The sequence below is a fragment of the Leptonotus elevatus genome, chromosome 13 (assembly GCF_054856555.1).
Source record: "Leptonotus elevatus isolate MCC_2025b chromosome 13, RoL_Lele_1.0, whole genome shotgun sequence".
NCBI lineage: Eukaryota > Metazoa > Chordata > Actinopteri > Syngnathiformes > Syngnathidae > Leptonotus > Leptonotus elevatus.
In genome coordinates, this window is record NC_141251.1 from 10,210,019 (window position 1) to 10,230,399 (window position 20,381).

Below are 20,381 nucleotides of genomic sequence, written 5' to 3' on the forward strand. Positions count from 1 at the left end.
CCACAAGTCAAATATATTAATAATGAATGACTTGTGGTAGAGTGCACAGTGCGTAGGAAAAAAAATATACCTGACAAATTGAGGGCTGCTAGTTTGCCAGGTGGGATCGGAGCCAAGAAGCGTTCTGTTCCCAGGTACATGAATCCATTGCATTTGCACAGCACATTCTCCAACTCACTCAAACTTAAAAAAAAATAAATACGAGAAGGAATTAGGAGCTTTACACTAGAACCCATATATATCGCCCGCTCTGTCAGTTCAGTGCAAAGACATTGAAAGAAAATGAAAGAGTCAAACCTGGGAGTTTGTTTGATGCCCACAAAACCCGCCAACAAATGGCTAAAATGCTGACCGTAGGCACCCCAGTTCATCTTCATATTCTCAACTAGAGTGGTCCCTTCTGGAAAATATGTAGATACAACACAAATGTAAATACATTCTCTCTTTTTTTTTTATGTGTGTTTCAAACAACAACAATGAAAAAAATTCACATTAACTTTTACTTACCAAAATTGCTAAAAGTGTTGACAATATCTTTGTCGTTAAAGATGCATTTGAAGTTCCGTGTGTCCACCGGGACCGTGTGTTCAGGCAGAATATGACTGGCAGGAATCTGTGGACGTTTGAAAATAATATTGATACTTCTGCAAATTGTAGCAAGGTGTGTTTATTTACTCAACTTATATGGGAGGAGGCCATTGTTTGTTCGGATACACATTGAATAAGATTAAACAATAACATTATTAATATTAAATATTTGTAGACCACTACCCAACATAAGGTTTATGCCACATCTACAATATCCCAAATTAACTGATGTTCCCAATTTTCTGTTAGAAAGTCAATATTTGAGGGAGGTGTGCATTTGTTGCTGTTGGTGACACACTATGAATGAATGAATATCGAACATTTGCAAAAATCAGAGAAAAACATTGTTTGCATAACAATTTGGAACACATTGTATACATTTATTTATTTATTGTCTCCTTAAATAATATATTTATATTGTAACTCCTTTGTTTGTATACTTGCTCTTGCCCGATATATATTTCTGTGCTGTAATTTAGGTAAGTTAAGACCAAGGAACAGTAAATCGAGTCATTTGTTATCTAGAAAGTGTTTTGCTTTGGCTTGGTTTTGCTTCTAGAAATGGTGCATGTGTATTAGTTCAGTATATTTATATTATATATTATATTTATGCAATCGTGCCAAAACAACTCCCTCTATCTGCGCCAGTGATTGATGTGTTTTTTTTTTGGGGCCAATGAATACTATAACTTTTGTCTTGGTAAGATTTAACAAAATTTGTTTTAAAATCAAATCAGTATTTGAAATTTAAAAAATCGGAGTTAAAAGTAACTGTAAATTTTTACCTGCCCTGAATATGTTAGTGTCGCCAGTAAATAATATGAATTTCCGACCATCAAACGGCATTTGGCCCACTGAGAAAAATGGGTGAGTGTTATTTACTTAAAAAAGTCTAGTGAAGGTTGATTCACTCAGGAATTATAAGTAAAAGGTTTAACTAGAATTTCTGAGCTTTACCAGTTGTTTTTTAAAGTAAATATACATTTTACATTTTTTTTTCACAGACCATGTCATTCATATTTTTTATTTTTATTTTTACAAATTGCTTCCTGGTTAAGTAACTCTTAACCCACTCTAGTGCAGTCCTCTAATTGCATATTAGTCTAATTTAGTGATTACTATTTCATGGTTTATAGTATTAAATGTTTTCTTTACCTCAATGGATACTCCAATAGCGAATATATTTCATTTAATCTGTTACGTTCCTGATTTCCGCTAGCGCTTGTGTCGTTGATCCGTTGCTTCTCAATCCTAATTGGTTATTGGTGAGTAAATTATACTTTTGTATAAAGTCATCAAACCTGACAGCGAACACAGTTTTAGGAGAACTGTTTGAGAAGACGAACTGGGGTCTGTAATTTGCAAAAAAAAAGTGTTCATCTCCAGTTTCAAATGGAATGACTATAGCTGTTTTTATCTTACTGGGAAATTGAGCAGCTTGTATTGACAGGTTAAAGATGTATTGTATACCAGTGGTTCGGATATCCCATGTATGAGCTTTTTTAATGCTACCATGACAGTTTCAAGTTTATCAGTCTTGGTTTTAAATTGATCACATCATGCTTATAGATGATGGCCACTATTTTCAGAAATACATTTTAATTGTAAGACTTGCAACTAAAAATAAATTTACCGTGTATGTGACACATTGGAAAATACCAGCTGAGGAAATTTATAGCAGGCAAATTGGTAAATTAAATCAAAATTAAACTTCAGAATGCAATAAATGCAATCTTTATAAAAAATATATACTTAGAAACTGATTGATAAACATTCTTAAAAGAGTTCCTGGAGCTTGGTGAGACACTAATTACTAGTGCCAACCGCAGGTACATAAAATATCGTCACTATCGAGCAGGCCCAAATCAATTTACTCACCGCTTTGATGGTTTGGCTTTGATCGGCTTTCCCCTTCATGCCTTTACCCCCTTTGGGGTCCTTTTCCACTGTTACAGCAGGAGGCAGAATGAACAAAATACATGTGTGTTTGTCACCTCTATTACACCATTTAGAGTTTCAGAATATCTGCAAAGTCATTGGCATTTCTTTCATTTCTTGCTAAGAGTTTGCTGGGAATTAAACTTTTTCATACCCGAAACATCGAGAAAACCTGGAATTGGTTGCAAAATGAATGGCTTAATTAATAGTGTGTGATTATTTAACCGTTAGTAAGTTATCATAAAATTTTATTTTTTGTTGAGTCTCCATTACATAATAACTATTGTGATGAGATATATATATATATATATATATATATATATATATATATATATATATATGCACACACACACACACACACACATATATATATATATATACATGTATATATATATATATATACACTGTATATCTTGTACTCGACAAAGAAAAAAAAAAGCGTTAACATTTTCAAAAATAATACTACAACAAATACTTTAAAACAACTCGAATGAATGAATTAAACTTAACTGAATAAAAAAAAAAAATCAAGTCAAACCAAAATCAAAGCTACTTATCAACCAAACCTTAATGGTGCATTCAAACCTGAGTTCTTGCAGTACATTAGATGCTCATAGTTTATTTTTACTTCCACTCTAAACAATTTCAAGATTTGTTTCATTTTGGTTGTGATGGTTATAGCGCACGTTAATGTTGCAATATTTTTTTAATTATTTGATATTGATTTCCTTATTATATCACAAAATACAGTTTTTTGACCAAGAGTGTTTTTACTTTTTGTGTCCACTGTACAATTTAATGAAGATTTCATTGGTGTGAGCAATTATTTATATGCGAAAGAGAAGCACTCAATCAAATCACGAAAGGTTTCCAGCAAAACACCACCCAATCCTTTTCTTGTCTCTGATTAAACAACTGATTCACTTGACTTTGAATAAGCCACACTGGCTTCTCTTTTACATCCCTTTCAGGTCCCTTGGCAGACTTACTTTGAACGTGTTTAAATTAGCACACATTTGGGTCTTCAATACCTTTTACAGGCTCTTCTCTTGGTATACGACTGCAGAGAAGCTGAAGGGAGAAATCTCGAGATACGGAGTCGAGTAGGTCTCCCTCAAGGATGGACAACGCCTCCAATGGCAACTCCATCAACTTTGAATCTGCCAGCAACACCACAAACTCGCCTGGTGCATCTTCTGATGTTCACAGACACACAAATTATCACAAATCAATATACTTGGTTACAATCAGAAATCCATATCCTAAATATTTTGTTTAAGTGATCATTATTCCAATAAACTCTAAAGAATTCCAAACTGTATTAAGACAAACATGAAGATCCTTCAGGGTCATTGCTACTTTTTGACTGTGCTAACAGTAGATGTGTGAATTAACAAGCATTATATTAAACCTCGATCACAAGAAGAAGTAGCTCAAGGGGGATAAGCATGCAGAGGTCTGCCTAATTGCAATGGCTCAGGCTAAAATACACACTGTACCGTCATCTGAAAGCACTTTCTTATCTTCATTTTTGGTTTGGGCTTTTTCAGAATCTGGGACAGGTGACTCTTGGGAACTGTGAGAAAAGGACAAAATGAGGGGAGAGGCATGGTTTTAGTGAGCCAGGCATCTTACTTGTGGGTTAGAAAAATAGCAACCAAAATACTGTAACTCATATTTAATAAGAAATTACATCGGCATTGTGCCAAAGGTAATATATAATCTTATACGGCATCTGCCTATAGTTAACAGTGGAGAGGCTTAAAATAGCATGCTATGGACCTTTTAATACAAAGCCTATATATTGGATATGGTAATCTTTGTTCAAGCTTGAAGACTTCTTGTGTAAAACAACAAACAGTGTGGACATTTTCATATTTCTACAGTTGCTGAATGTGAAAGTTGGTTGTGTATAACCCTTATTTTCCAACAAAAAATGCAAGTACCAAAAGAATGGGGTGGGGTGAGGGTGTTAGTAACTTTTGGGGGAACCCTTAGCCACAGTGGCTGGTGAAAAAGTTAATGTCAAGCCCTGGAACAATCACAAGATTGATCAAGTATCAGAAATGAATTTGGTGCGCTCAATAGTTGACTTGTGGCTGTTGTGATGGTACGTGGTGTGATTTTTTTCATTATTGCAATCCCTTCATACTAACTATGTACAATATGAATTCACATTAATAACGGAATACAAGAATACAACACTTTCTGAATTCAAGGTGAAGAAAGCCAGATTCGATGAAAAGGCTACTTTCCCTGTTCATTTTGTTCACCAGTAAATCCTATAAATATGTTTTTAAAAAAATCAATCATATTGTATTTTTCAATAAAGAAGGGTTACGTGAATGCGCATAGGAAACTGGTGCGGTTCAGTACCTCCAACAAGGTTAAGAACCACTGTGTTAAAATAATACAAGCAATACAGAAACAAAATTGTAATCTCTGCAAAGGCAAAAAAAACAAAAAACGATTCTCATGAGATTGTGAAAGTGTATTTTGTGGACATCAAGTGTAGTACCTCAAGAAAGTGAAATCAAACTGAGAAATGAGTGGATTCAAGTACTCTTCCATTTGTCGAACAATTTCTTTGAAGTGAAGTGTCAAAGTATTCTCTTCATCAGCTCTCTGCTCAGAAAGTAAACAGAACGAGTTAGGTGCTTTTACTACAACTGCAGATCATAAAGCATGTGTTAAAATATTATTGCCGTGAAACAGGAGAAAAGACATACCGGAGGAGATATGTGGCGTTCTTCAGGGCCTTCAGCTCTTCCATAATGCAAACATGCCTCCTTCAGGAAAGGGTGTCTCATCTTTTGGTCAAAGGCTCGTGTCTGTTCTCGAAGAGCCAGCAGAGCCCTCGGGCAGACAGAAACCTTAGCCACTCTCGAGCATGTGAGTGAACCTACAACAAATGAATTTTCACTCAGTCAGACAAGCATGCTCATAGACACATGCCGTACAGGACTCGTAATTGGTCCCCGTGAGCACCTTCACAGCCTCTTGCCCGTGGTATCCTCCAAACCCTCCGTTTTTTTCCCCCTGTCTCGTTATTTCCTCACTCTTTTCTGTTTCATGAATGAGCTTCGATCTCAAGAAATTATATAACAGTTCAGGCATTTTTTCAATGACTGGTGATTTCATATTACCTCATGAAAAGAGGTAAAACGATCTATAATGCAAGCCTTAAAGCAACGTTGTGTTCATGTGTAAATCTTAAACAACATTTCACTAACACGTAGCAGTGCCCGCTGACTTGTTCTTATCAGTTCAATGATATTAACCTTGTGATGCCTTTCTTTTTGGATTTTCTGCAGAGTCAGGTACCTTGTAGAGTGCTCCGTAAAGTTCAGATCTAAAACACAACACACACAGATATGTAAAGTGCACATTTATGCTTATAATCATTTGGGAAGTGACAGTTAGTTTTTAATGAAGTTTATACACATAGTAAAATATTTCAACAAGGGATTGAATTTTATACATTCATTATTTATTATATTTAATTTAAATATAGCTACATTTTGTCAGGATAAAAAAAAAAACATGCTGTATATAAAATTGATGTTAATCTTAAATGGTTAAAAACATTTGTGCCAGCCAAGATCTTTCAACTACGCCTAAGTGATCTTGCTTTGTACTCACTTTGGGCCTGATTTATTAAGGTTTGCAACTTAATTGCTCATGCAAACACAGATGTGGAAGATGATCTACTAATCAGGAAGCCCTCAGGATTGAGGCAAAATTACACTTTAGTTAATTTAGCACGTTTTGGGTATAATTACACAGATTGAAATAGCACGCACAATGTGATTTATCAAACCTGGTTATGTCTTTAAATACCACCTGAAAGGCAGGTGCAAGCGCTGTGTGGGTAAAATGACAGGCAGCGGGGAGAATTTCCATTTGTGCAATAATTTTATAAATGGTAGAAACAAAAATTTATTGCAACAAATTGCTTATTTTGCAATTTAATTTTGAAACTCCTGATTGATTTAAGGCAGGGATAGGGAACCCTGGTCCTCGAGAGCCACTGTCCTGCCTGTTTTTCATGTCTATCTCCTCAAACACAGCTGACTTTAACTGATCAGCTAATCAGCAAGCTCTGTAGAAGCCTGATAACGATCTTGTTCATCAATCAGGTGTGTTGATGGAGGGAGGACAACAGGAAAACAGGCAGGACAGTGGCTCTCGAGGGCCAGGGTTCCCTACCCCTGATTTAAGGGTTGACTTGAAGCCAGTCACAAGAAGGAGTCATGCGATATCACCGATGACAATACTCCTTTCAATTGTGCATTTCCTTGTGTGTAGGTCATTTCAGTACACTGTTACAATTTGTGATGGCTTACAACTGAGCAGTTTTTCAGGTGTGTTCGAAGTTTTAAATGCAATGTTACAGGGTTGCTTGTTTCCCTGAAATTAGAGGAGCAATATTTCCTTTTTGCAACTAGAGTATTTGTTTGTGAAAACCATCACCTGAAGAGCAAAAAAAATAAATAATAATAATAATTTTTCAAACACGGCAGTCTCCACGACATTTACACCTTTTTCAAACTGCACGCCTAATCTGTTAAGAGTATTTTTAACTCTCCAGCAGAGGGAATGTTAATCCTCATCCTGGTGGTTATCAATATATGCTTTTGTTTCGTTTTATTTACTTTACTATCGGTGGTCTTTTATGTTTTAATAACTCTATTTTCACTGCATCTGCACCTATACAGTGATCAAGGTTTTCTATTCTATTTATGTTCACTCTTTCTGTGCAGCACTTTGTGACAGTTGTGGTCTATACAGAGGAGTTCAAAGTTGAGTGTCTCACAACCTGTGAAACCACTGTAAAACTACAAATGGCTCATTAAATCAGATATGGATGTTTTAATTGCTTCACTGATACTTGGATAACTGGAGCAATTAGAAAGAAATATGTAATTTACAGTAACTTCCCGTACGCAATTCCCGCAGACACTGAATACACTTTTACTTTGAATAATTTGATGGTGTCATTGTTATCGCTAACCTAGCCTGTAACCCTATCCCAAATAAGGAAAGCAGTGAAGGTTCATTATTATAATAATAACATAATTTACAGATGTAGAAATTACCCATCCTTAGAGTGCTGCAGTAAAATAATCTTCAGGTCAGATGAAAGTTCTGCAAAAAGGTTTAGGTGGTTGGGGTTGATGGTTAGTTGTGAAAAGGCCTGCAAAAAGAGATTTTATTGTAACAGTGGTATGGTATGCAATATCAAATAATGTTTGACCTAATTCATGTTGAGTCTCTAAAAAATGGTACAGGAAAATAATGGTAGACTACTGTAAGACACCAACATGCATATACAGTCCAGTGGATTTAAAAAGTCTACACACCCCTGTTAAAATGCCAGGTTTTTGTGCTGATTTTGTGTTGGGGAAAAAAAAGAGAGACTTGGTTGAATAATTTAAGAAAGTTTTCTACCATAAATGTGACCAATAAATCTTCACAAGCCAATTGAAAAAACCCAAAAGAGATCTTTTTGAGAAGTTACATAAAACTAAACAACTGAGGAGATGTCGTTAAATGGTGGTCAGCACACCCCTGCCACTAGGTATGCAAAGTATGCTTTTCTTGACATTTTTGCAGTCAAATCTTACAGCACAAACCATAGTCTGCAGAGAGATTCACCAGCATCAGAGAGCTCTCATTGTTTAAAGGTAGCACTCAGTAGAAGTGCACTGTAATTTACAAGCCATTAAATATACCAAGGATCACAGTAAAGACAGTCGCCATCAAGTGAAAAAAATATGGGGCAGCTTCCAAAACTGGACATCCTTCAAAAATACATGAAAAGTCACAGGAAAAATGGTTGGAAGGCTGCTAAGAGGAAGACCGCAACATTGAGAGAGCTGCAGGAATTTCTGGTGTTTTGTACATGTGACAACAATCTCTCGTCTTCTTATCTTACAAAGAAAAACATCCATCCAAGCCTGGCTACATTTTGCATGCTTGAAATCTCCCAAAACGCATGTGGGAAAAAGTTTGTGGTTTGATGCAACCAAGGTTAAACCTCCAAACAGTAGCTTCCATACGAGCTACTTCCGTAATTCCAAACGGTATGTTGGGCACATACAACACTGCTCATCAACAAAAGGCTACCATTCCTGCAGTAAAGAATGGTGGTGGCAGCATCATGCTGTGGGGTCTTTTATCTTCTGCTGTAACTGGAGTCTCAGTCAACGTGGAAGGAATTATGAGCAGTTAAAAATACCAGTAATGTGTTAGCACAAAACCTTTAGGCTTCTGCAACAAAGTCAGGAAAATCCTACTAAAACATCTTCATTTGGGATTGATCAGAGGCACTTTGAGGCAGGTGAGGGCTGAGTCCCATTTAACACAAGTTTGAATGTAAGGACTATGCAGTATATTATTTTGTGACAAACATATTTGAGGTAATAAACGTATGTGTAGCTTTGCCTCCCTAAGCAGTTTTGGGTACGGTACATTTGGAGCAGATGCCGTAACGTCCCAAATATCAAGTCCGACCCTTGAGGGAACTTAGCAACCTGTTATGACAGAATCCATTAATCATGAGTAGTGAGTGTGGAGAGTTGGGGAACTGGTACCTTGGAAATGCTGTTCAGGGAGTGTCTTACGCCTTCCAACACTTTAGTGGGCCGATCCTCTTGAGAGACAAGGAGCTTCCTGTAAAGGCTGAGTAGAGCCGAGAGCTGGGACACACTAGTGTCGTCACAGGCCAAACTTAAAACATCAGCCATTACATCAACAGTACATGCACTCTAGGGATAAAAACACATGATGGATTAGGTCAGAATCCTAGTTGGTAGGTTACTGACATTCTTCAAGAACAAAATTAAACAATTTAGAGATGACGTTTGGTATATTTGCTAATGATGTTAAGAAACAATGCTGTAGCACTGTATGGTTACAAGTTTTGATTCACAGAACCTTACCTGAAACAAGGCAAGATATTGACATGCCAATTCATGGTCTGACTGGCCGAGACACTCCAGCATATTGAGAGAGGCATCACTCAGGATGGAGGCTGACAAATTGTGCTGAAGACACAAACTAACAGCTTCAGACAGTACGTTCTTGGCTTGGGCCAAAAGCTGCTCAACCTTCCGCTTTTTTTGCTGCATATCAGAGACACACCAGATAATTTGTTTGTAAACACATGCAACAGCTAATGCAATCAAGGTATCGTACACTACTGTAATTGTAATTAGTTCACATGTGTGAAACACATTCATGTATTAATAAAGGGCCAATAATACCCAATAATTGAATATAAGATAATATATGATGCATTGTCGTGATGCACTGGATACAAATACAAAAATGATAAAGACTACAACACATACGAATATGAATCCAAACTTTTTTTTTCAAGAAAATACATGCCATCAATAAAACAACTTAAAGAGCCCAGCTTTTGGAACACTACGACATTCTATGTTTCAACAAAATGAATGCTCATCTTCCCATGAGCAAACTTATGGCCAGTCATTGTGCAAAGTTTTTTTCTCTGCTGGGTGTCAGGAAGACAGGAAATAGGAGAGCCATCAAAAACTTTGGGTGCTTTGGATCCGAAAGAATGCTCAGTAGGGCATTGCTGTTGGGGCACAAGCTGGGGTCTGATCAACCATGGCAGAGTCACCTAAAAGCGTTTGATGTTGAAAGATCCAAATCACCCGATAATCTTAGGAACATCGCTGATGATGCGTCTGGGAGAATCCAGAGATGTATCTTTAACTAACTTTAACTAGACGAATATATAACATATATTATGGTCAGTCATTTGTTTTTAACGTCAATGTTGATTTATCAAATATTTGTCAGTTGAATTTGACTTATTTACTTGTCCTGTATGTCATATTATTTTCAGGGCATTGAATCGATCGCAAGCCTCGCTGGAGCTGTCCTAACCTAGACTTTGTGCATGAACTGACAAAGCCTGCTCAGATGGGAGGCGGAACGTCTTCTAAGACATCCAGAACAGTCCAGTTACCATTGATGCAATGCTCTGAGAATTAAATGACCTGAATGGATGATGTGAACTTCAGTGAAATCTCAAGTAAGAGATAAGTCAGTAATGACAGGGTCACACGTCAGGAAGTATGTTACCTGCAGGTCTGTGCTTTTTGCAGAGATCATCTTGGACTCTTTACTGCTTAAAGTGCTTTCCTTCTCTTTCCCAGAATGATCTTCTTCCGTAAACGTGGCAGTGGGGCCACATGAACCTTCCTGTTGTAGAGAATTTCAAGATCACAGGTTTAGTGTAAACCACAGCATGCTTGCAGCTCTTCTCGCTCGCTTTAAATTCAGCGCAGCAAATGGTCTACATGGCGGAAGCACGAGGCCTCACTGGAGTCCATGCAGGGGAATAAATATACATAAGGAACGTCAAAGAAGTCCGCTGGTAAATGATGCAAAGTTGGCCGCTGTAAAGTAGACACTTGGGAGACCCACTTCCACTACCAGTAGGTGTTTTGTACCTTCAGGTCTCTGTCCCAGAGAGAAGTCATATAAACAGGATCCTCCTGCACAGCCAGCAATCTCAGGGTCTTTCCCATCAAACTCAGGCAACGCGCTCTCATCTCCATGTCATCCAGAGAGCAAGAGCTCACTGCCGCCAGCTGGCCTAACGACGTCTGGCCCAATGTGCTGCCCACGGTCATCCACTCCTGTACAAGACACAAGGATATTAAGTCAGACATACTTATTCACACCATCATATGAAAAGCCTGTCATTTGTGAGGACCTGCATAAACAGAATCTACTTGGGTTGGCAAGAATAAAAATACTAGTTAGTTGAAGACAGTCAGGTAATGAAAAGAGGTGCTTGTGCTACTGTAAAGTTTCCTCACAGCTATTATTGTCGCTATTATTGTCGCTATTATCCAGTATGGAGATGGGGGGTGAGAAAGGTGGAGGCAGAGGAAGGAAAGCCTTAATTAGAGAGAATGATTGCAGTACTTAACAGCAATGTGCTTGGACAAAAGCTAAACTATATCACCTCTTTGCAATTATACTATTCATTAAGTCTAAAGTTGTTTCCACTCACATCCTTAAATGCCTCTCTCAAGCTTTGTCTTCTTCATCTTCAAGCTATTAATATTGAATGACCAAATTGCCATTTGAAGTGTTGGCCAATGCAATTGCTAACAGACAATTTTGATTGTGCTGACTGGTAATATGCCTTTTCAAAATGGATTATTTATGTCATTAGTGTAGTTGCCAAGTCAGTGTTATTTATACTCTATTGTTCACAAAATGCATTGTTGCTGAGAGAAAATAGTTGAATATTTTTTTGGAATGTCCCCCCAAAAAAGTCAGCGTCAAATGAATGGATTCAAGGGGACGGAAAAACAAACAAACTAACCAACAAACAGTTGAGGTCAGACATTTTTGTAAGATTTTTTTTCCCCATAATACTTGAACCAACAATGAGCAAGAAAAATAGTAAGTCCAAAATAATTACTCAAAAAGTGTTTTATGGACTGAGGAGAGCGCATCTGCAACAAGTCATGTAATGTCATGTAATGTCATGGTTCTGGTATGGGCTCATTAAACTTGAATGATTTGTACACATAAAGGCAACATCTAAAGGAACTCAAGAGTTAACAGAAACATTATAGCTACTAATTAAAAGAAACTGATTAGGAGATATACAACAAAGGTGTTTCAACTTCAAGGCAAAGAAGTGGAAGGTTCAATTAAGACTGGCCAAGGGAATCTTCAGAGTAGACCTCAACATTTATGTACTTCAGTATCTGTAGCATTTGCATTTTTTTTTCTCTGAAATATTTTCTTATTGATTATATGCACAGGTGGCATCAAAGACCATGTTACCTGTTACTACTTGAAAGTTTATTATTATAATTTTTTTTAAGTGGGTTAAGAGTTTATGCATCTACCTGTTCAATGGAGTTGGTTTCAGGAATGCTACGCATAAAATCCTCAATTGCTCTCTCAGCAATACTCTTGTCCTTGACCAGGGCTCGGTTGACAATTTCTTCACAATGCTCCTCCAGTATTGCCAAGCAAACATCTGCCAGGGTGAGACGCAGGCGTAGTAGTGTCCACTTGGGTGACAATATCACACCACAACTCTGGCAAATTGAGAAAACATACACACCAGCAAGAGATGACATTTGTTATGCATAAAAACAACACCCGAAGTTAACTAATTTCGGAACTTTTTAGACATTCATGAAAAAATACCTGCACTATAAAGCTGAATAAAAAATTGAAATAATTTAGTATGTCAAAACATAAAAAAAATACCCAATGTGCCATAGTTACCATGACTGACCTTACATCTAACTGTTAGTACTGCATGACAAAACTACTAATGGCAAAACGATAAATTTATAATAAAAACAACTATTCAACTACAGTAATCTTTTAAGCTTGTTTTATGAAGACTGAACCAGTTGTTTATGTCAACGTTACAAACGCATCAATGAGTACTTTTCAAATACTTTCAGCAACATAAGAAAAGTTAATAAAAGTGTGTTGATGGTACTACACTACGTTTGCATACTACATAAGCACATCAACGCTGCACACTTCATGAATCACTCCAAATATTTACTTTTACAGCGGCACTGTCGCTTGGGATAGGCTGAAGAATTCTGAAATACTAAAGAAGCACCAGACTGCCGTTGTACCTCTGATTAAGGGCTTGTGGAACATAAAATAAAATGAAATGTTTGATTACTGTATCAAATCTAATGGTGTTAAAAAAAATCAACAACAAAAAAAACAACAACAAAAAAAAATCGCACGTTTAAATGTTACTGTCTTTGGTTGTACTACTTTTTCTTTTTGTTGTATTACAAACCCCAGTTGCAATAAAGTTGGGACCTTGTGTATAATGTGTAAAACGTAAATAAAGACAGATTGAAATGACAAGTAAGGCAATTGACATTATTACAAGGGCCTGCTCTAAAAAGAACGTGTTCTTTCAGTTATAAAGGTCTGATACAGTACTAAGTTCAAGACAACTGTAGCCACTAACAGCTGGATGCTTTTGGACTAGGGCAGCAGCACCACCTGCTGGGCATGCACTGTTACCATCGTTTCCCTGACAGTCCAAAACGGATAGGAGATCTGATTAAAAACCCAATTTTATTGATTCTCTAGTAGGTGCTAGGGTTGTTCATTCAATATATATATTTTTAATTAGAATTTTTATGATTTCATCAGATTGTCCTGTAGATCAGCCAGTGTTTCACCTGAACCATCCCTGGCTTTCAAGCTTTAGACATCCTCGTACATCTTGTGTAATTGTCTTAAAAAGTTTCAGTGACGAAAGGCTTTTCATTTCAGTGCAATACTAAGAGTGTGATTTATGAAATAAAAATAAACATGCACAATTGTATAGCTGTAATATAATCTCAATACCGTGAAATAAACGCAGGGAGTTCATTATTAGATTGCCTGCTTCATGCAGCTTTGTATTGGTTGATTAACGCCTCTCTCCATTACGTTTCCTCTCTAAATTAAGCAAAAACGTCAATACAAAATAACCTAATAATATACAGAAGCTTTCTTACCAATATTCTCAAATATATTCTCAAATATTCTCTTAACTTAAATTGATGCAGTTCACTTACCGCCTCTTCCAGGTGGAGCAGGTTTTCAGCATTCAAAACAACACATTCTTGTTCTGAGATTGCCAACTGCATGTGGGAGAGTCCATCAAGCAGAAAACGCTGCTTCTCTTTTTTGTCAGTAGCCTGGTTGGCCAGAAATCTTCCGAGCGTTGATAATGTTTTGAAAAGAGAACATCAAGTGTGAGAGAGCAGTTCGAGGGTCAGTTATCAGCAAAACACGAAACACAAAACTAATAAAATCATGAGCTTTCATACATTTTTAAAAGTTTAAGTGTCAAAACTCAACTTGAGTACCCTTACTAAGAATATCGTGCAGAATGAGGGCAGCCAATAGGCTAATTTACTAGCATAACTTCTAATTTGCCACAACTAAGGACCATCCAGCAAATGATTTGGACAAAAGGTGATTACAGGTTTGGTACAAGATTTGACAGTTGTTTAATTTAAAACCCATCAATTTGACTTATTAATTACTAATAACCCCACTGACCGGGCTCCTCCTTCATCCCTAGTGTGTACACAACTGTTTTTTTATTTTTATTTTTTTTTTACACAAGTGTTAATATAATATGTATCGAGGGTCAGTTATCAGCAAAACACGAAACACAAAACTAATAAAATCATGAGCTTTCATACATTTTTAAAAGTTTAAGTGTCAAAACTCAACTTGAGTACCCTTACTAAGAATATCGTGCAGAATGAGGGCAGCCAATAGGCTAATTTACTAGCATAACTTCTAATTTGCCACAACTAAGGACCATCCAGCAAATGATTTGGACAAAAGGTGATTACAGGTTTGGTACAAGATTTGACAGTTGTTTAATTTAAAACCCATCAATTTGACTTATTAATTACTAATAACCCCACTGACCGGGCTCCTCCTTCATCCCTAGTGTGTACACAACTGTTTTTTTATTTTTATTTTTTTTTTACACAAGTGTTAATATAATATGTATCGAGGGTCAGTTATCAGCAAAACACGAAACACAAAACTAATAAAATCATGAGCTTTCATACATTTTTAAAAGTTTAAGTGTCAAAACTCAACTTGAGTACCCTTACTAAGAATATCGTGCAGAATGAGGGCAGCCAATAGGCTAATTTACTAGCATAACTTCTAATTTGCCACAACTAAGGACCATCCAGCAAATGATTTGGACAAAAGGTGATTACAGGTTTGGTACAAGATTTGACAGTTGTTTAATTTAAAACCCATCAATTTGACTTATTAATTACTAATAACCCCACTGACCGGGCTCCTCCTTCATCCCTAGTGTGTACACAACTGTTTTTTTATTTTTTTTTTTTTTTTACACAAGTGTTAATATAATATGTATCGAGGGTCAGTTATCAGCAAAACACGAAACACAAAACTAATAAAATCATGAGCTTTCATACATTTTTAAAAGTTTAAGTGTCAAAACTCAACTTGAGTACCCTTACTAAGAATATCGTGCAGAATGAGGGCAGCCAATAGGCTAATTTACTAGCATAACTTCTAATTTGCCACAACTAAGGACCATCCAGCAAATGATTTGGACAAAAGGTGATTACAGGTTTGGTACAAGATTTGACAGTTGTTTAATTTAAAACCCATCAATTTGACTTATTAATTACTAATAACCCCACTGACCGGGCTCCTCCTTCATCCCTAGTGTGTACACAACTGTTTTTTTATTTTTATTTTTTTTTTACACAAGTGTTAATATAATATGTATCCAAGTTGTCCTTTCATTCTGTCTGTCAATATTGCTTGTTTCATTCTTCATACTAAAAATATATGTAAATGTATAGTAGTGATCTATAAAAATACATAATGCCACTGCATATTCTTGCTTCTTAATATTTATTTCTGCATAAAGAGTTTAAAAAAAAAGATTGGTATGCACAAAAACAAACTAAATAACTTGAGATTGACGAAAGAAAATAATAATGAATATTAACTAATCAGATTAATCAAATCAGGCATTGCAATTTAATGCTCCAAAATATTTTTTTCAAAATACTAAGTGACAATGAAACTGGCAAAGGCAAAAAATGATGGTACCCTAAACTTTGTATACATATATATATCATTTTGGGTGGTCAAACTGTCATGTATAGATAACAAATTCAAATACAATGCTGGATTTGATTTAATTCTCAACTACCTATACTTCACAAAAGTAAACTACTCCAATTTTTTGTAAATATTTTATTTGATTTTTTTAATGCAGCAAGACGGGCAACATTGAATAAAAGGACAAATGGCTACCATGAATGTAACATGGTCAGTTTACATCTTGCATAACATTGTCAATTTACTGTCTCCCCTAAATAACTCAACACACGAACAGTATTTAGACCATATGCCTTGCATAGTCAACATCCCAAAGGAAGCACCTTCTAAAGATGATGCATAAGACAGCCAAGAAACAGTTTGCTGAAGACAAGAAGAGTAAGGACATGGATCACTGGAACCATATCCTGTGGTCTGATGAGACCAACACAAACTTGTTCTTCCAATGGTTGTCAAGTGTATGTGTGGCGGCAACCAGGTGAGGTATACAACGACAGGTGTGTCTTTCCTATACAGTCAGACATGATTGGGGTAGTGTCATGGTCTAATGCTGTACGAGTGCTGCCACCGCTGGGTAGCTACAGTTTACTGTGAGAAACATGAATGCTACATACATACTGAAATAAAGCATGATACCACTCAAATCAAAACCTGGAGTAATTTTGCCCTCACTGACCTCAGACCATATGTGCACTTCTCACGGCTCTTTGCAGCATGGTCTCTGTAGTTGAGCTGAGTAAACACCCTTGCACATTGCCCGAGTGTGTCACAGGCAGCTTTCAGCATCTGGAGTTCCTTAGTGGTGAGTGCAACTCCAGGATCACTGCCAGAAATGGCACATATACACTCAATGGCACCCCTGGAACACGGCACAGACGACATTGAGATTTTATATTTAATCAGAGTACGTAAACCATTGTTTTCACCCTTAGAATGTACTTCAGAACTATTTAGCTGACTGAATATGTGCAATTACCTCATTTCTAATGAAGAAATTAAAAATGTGATCTCTGAGACTCGGTTCAGCCGCTGCTTCAGAACCACCGTCAAAGCCTCACACCCTTGCTTGATAATCTGATCAATCTGTTAAATATAAATGTCTGGCTATGTTAAAAACAATAATAAAAAAAAACACCAGTCTCTTCACAGCATCTACGTTACCTTGGCTTGTGTATCCCGGGGTCTCTGGCCTACAACAGCAGCAACCTTTGTGAGGGTCAACTTGTACCAGAAGTGCTCATCCCCACCCAGTGTTTGGGCCTTATCCAGAAGGTACAAGGCCTGTGCATGGTTATGTTCGTCACAAGCTAGAGTAGCCATCCCGAGCAAGATTCTTGGCATTACAGTCTGGTCTTCAAATTCCTAATGTGATTAAACAGAGGAAAGGTACATTAAAGATCTGACCTTTTTCTAACTTTAATAGCTATTTTATGAACTCACTAATGCAACCAACTGAGCTTCTGCCAGGAGCTGCTGGGCTCCTTGGTACAGTCCCATCTCCAGGCAGATTTCTGCTTTGTCAACCCAAATATTCAACCTAAACAAATTCTTTCTCTGTAAATGTGACTCCAAATCGGATTTCTGTAAAGGAAGAAAACAATTAAGACGTGATACAGTCAGGGAAGTAGTACTATGCCACCCTTTTAAATGCCTGGTTGGGCAAATATAATGACAATAAAAATAGCTCTTATAAAATAAATGTAAGAGCTGACACCCAGCCATTTTCAATTATTTTTGTTTTGTTTTGATAATAATCAAAATTATACATACTTGCAAAGCTATGTATGGCATTCTACTGCCAAACCGGTGATTTTAGGCAAGGCAAGGCAAATGTATTTAGCACTATATAATACATTTCATACACAACAAAACTCAAATGTGCCTTTAGGCATGCCATGTTTTCATCCACCCATCATTTCTGTTAATCACATGATACACCTTTAGTCAGTGGTGCCCAAGTCTGGTCCTTGAGAGCCCCTATCCTGCCTGTTTTAGATGTATCCCTCCTCCAACACACCACAGTCAAGTGATCAGCTCATCAGCAGAAGCCTGATAAGGACCCTGATCGTATGAATCAGGTGTGTTGGAGAAGGGGAACATCTCAAATAGGCTGGATAGGGGCTCTCGAGGCACCCCTGTCTTAAGTGGTACCAGACAATGACATGAACAAAAAATTAAAGAAAAAGGGGTAATGACAAATTTTCGCCATAACTTTATATACAAACTAGAAAAATTCCCGCGGAAATTTTGAATGGGCCTGCTAACTCTTGCAACTCTTTTCAATGAGCAGTTTAAAATTTCAACCGTTGAAATCGCCCAAGAAATGTGGAAGTTATAATCAACTAAAAGTATTACTGCCCCTTTAAGAAACATGCACATTCACGCACACACATTTGATTTTAACTAACATTTCAATGAGCTGAACAGTTTAAAATTTCAACCATTGAAATCGCTCAAGAAATGTAAAAGTTAACCATAATCAACAGTATGTTACTGCCCCTTTAAGAAACATGCACATTCACGCAGACACATTTGATTTTAACCAACATTTCAATGAGCTGAAAAGTTTAAAATTTAAACCATTGAAATCGCTCAAGAAATGTAAAAGTTAACCATAATCAAGATCAAATAAAGTATCTTACTGTCCCTTTAAGAAATATGCACATTCACGCACACACATTTGATTTTAACCAACATTTCAATGAGCTGAACAGTTTAAAATTTCAACCATTGAAATCGCTCAAGAAATGTAAAAGTTAACCATAATCAAGATCAAATAAAGTATCTTACTGTCCCTTTAAGAAACATGCACATTCACGCACACACATTTGATTTTAAGTAACATTTCAATGAGCTGAACAGTTTAAACTTTCAACCATTGAAATGGGTCAAGAAATGTGGAAGTTAACCATAATCAAGATCAAATGAAGTATCTTACTGTCCCTTTAAGAAATATGCACATTCACGCACACACATTTGATTTTAAGTAACATTTCAATGAGCTGAACAGTTTAAAATTCAAACCATTGAAATCGGTCAAGAAATGTGGAATCTACCATAATTAACAGTATCTCACTGCCCCTTTACAAAACATGCACATTCACGCACACACATTTGATTTTAAGTTGTGAGGAGACGTCACGCACCAACACTCCATTGATTTGTATAGGATTACGCTCACCTCAAACAAAAGCCTCTCGCGACTTAACGGTTGAAGATGCAGATTCCAGAAATGGCTCGTTAGAACGGCAAGGGTTTGGGGAACGCGAGCATGTTCTCAGTTTTTTAATCGGATGAAAAATGACCAAATGAGAGCAGGTTGAAAACTTATGATTGATCGAAAATGAAGAGGGAAAAACGGCGAAAATTACATTGAAAAGAGATCAAAAATGTGCGACTTCTCCTCGCTTAAAGTGAAAATAAAGGTACTAAATGACACCTTAGCCAAATAAAACTTAGTTCTTCAGAAAGCAGAGGCTTGTGGCTACAAAATGTGCGAATTTGATGTCTAGTGAGCAAAGATTGTGGCCAGGGTGACGAGTTGAAGTGAAACTTTTGGAAATATATTTTTTGGTTCCCGTCACTGAAAGCTTAATTGCATATCAGAGTGGCGATTACACTCACTGTCTTTGAACCCGCACAGGGGGAAGAGCTTTCATTCCTTAATTTTTTTTTTGACACTGAGCTAAAGATGACAAAAATTCCAACAAAATGAGCTAAAATTCATATCAATCGGTTAACGTATGCGCGCGCAGCGTCTCTTTGAAAAAGGTGCTTGATGTGTGATTTAGTCTTTCCTTTTCCCATTCATTCCTATGGGACTTTTATTTGGGAGTTTTTTGGGAATAGCGTCGCCATGGTAACTGGGAATTCTTATAAAAATAATAGCGCACCGAGTCAGATCGAGCCGCATCGTTTGATACCTCATTTGTCCCGGTGCGATCTACGGTACGGGCCGCATTTTTGCGGAAAATAATAAACCCTTTTTCCCTTTTTCTAGGATAGTAATATGTGCCTTCTGCTTCGCAGCAGGCCCATAATAAAAAAAACTAGAAAAATTCCCGCGGAAATTTTGAATGGGCCTGCTAACTCTTGCAACTCTTTTCAATGAGCTGAACAGTTTAAAATTTCAACCGTTGAAATCGCTCAAGAAATGTAAAAGTTAACCATAATCAACAGTA

At 36.9% G+C, this 20,381-nt stretch overlaps 1 protein-coding gene across 2 annotated transcripts in view; it reads right to left on the bottom strand.

The window, feature by feature from the left end:
* cfap46 (cilia and flagella associated protein 46) overlaps nt 1-20,381 on the bottom strand; it is a 70,694-nt gene that overhangs the window by 4,480 nt on the left and 45,833 nt on the right. For both annotated transcript variants that reach the window (XM_086093733.1, XM_086093734.1), the window contains exons 36-55: nt 17,641-17,781; nt 17,362-17,562; nt 17,177-17,283; nt 16,877-17,059; nt 14,142-14,280; nt 12,438-12,632; nt 11,016-11,204; nt 10,645-10,764; nt 9,471-9,653; nt 9,123-9,296; nt 7,626-7,723; nt 5,808-5,878; nt 5,256-5,428; nt 5,045-5,151; nt 4,026-4,102; nt 3,558-3,722; nt 2,467-2,534; nt 508-613; nt 298-400; nt 71-183 (exon numbers count right to left, since the gene is read on the bottom strand). In XM_086093733.1, the coding sequence (XP_085949859.1) occupies nt 71-183; nt 298-400; nt 508-613; nt 2,467-2,534; nt 3,558-3,722; nt 4,026-4,102; nt 5,045-5,151; nt 5,256-5,428; nt 5,808-5,878; nt 7,626-7,723; nt 9,123-9,296; nt 9,471-9,653; nt 10,645-10,764; nt 11,016-11,204; nt 12,438-12,632; nt 14,142-14,280; nt 16,877-17,059; nt 17,177-17,283; nt 17,362-17,562; nt 17,641-17,781 (2,713 nt within the window). The remainder of the gene's footprint in view (nt 1-70; nt 184-297; nt 401-507; nt 614-2,466; nt 2,535-3,557; nt 3,723-4,025; nt 4,103-5,044; nt 5,152-5,255; nt 5,429-5,807; nt 5,879-7,625; nt 7,724-9,122; nt 9,297-9,470; nt 9,654-10,644; nt 10,765-11,015; nt 11,205-12,437; nt 12,633-14,141; nt 14,281-16,876; nt 17,060-17,176; nt 17,284-17,361; nt 17,563-17,640; nt 17,782-20,381) is intronic.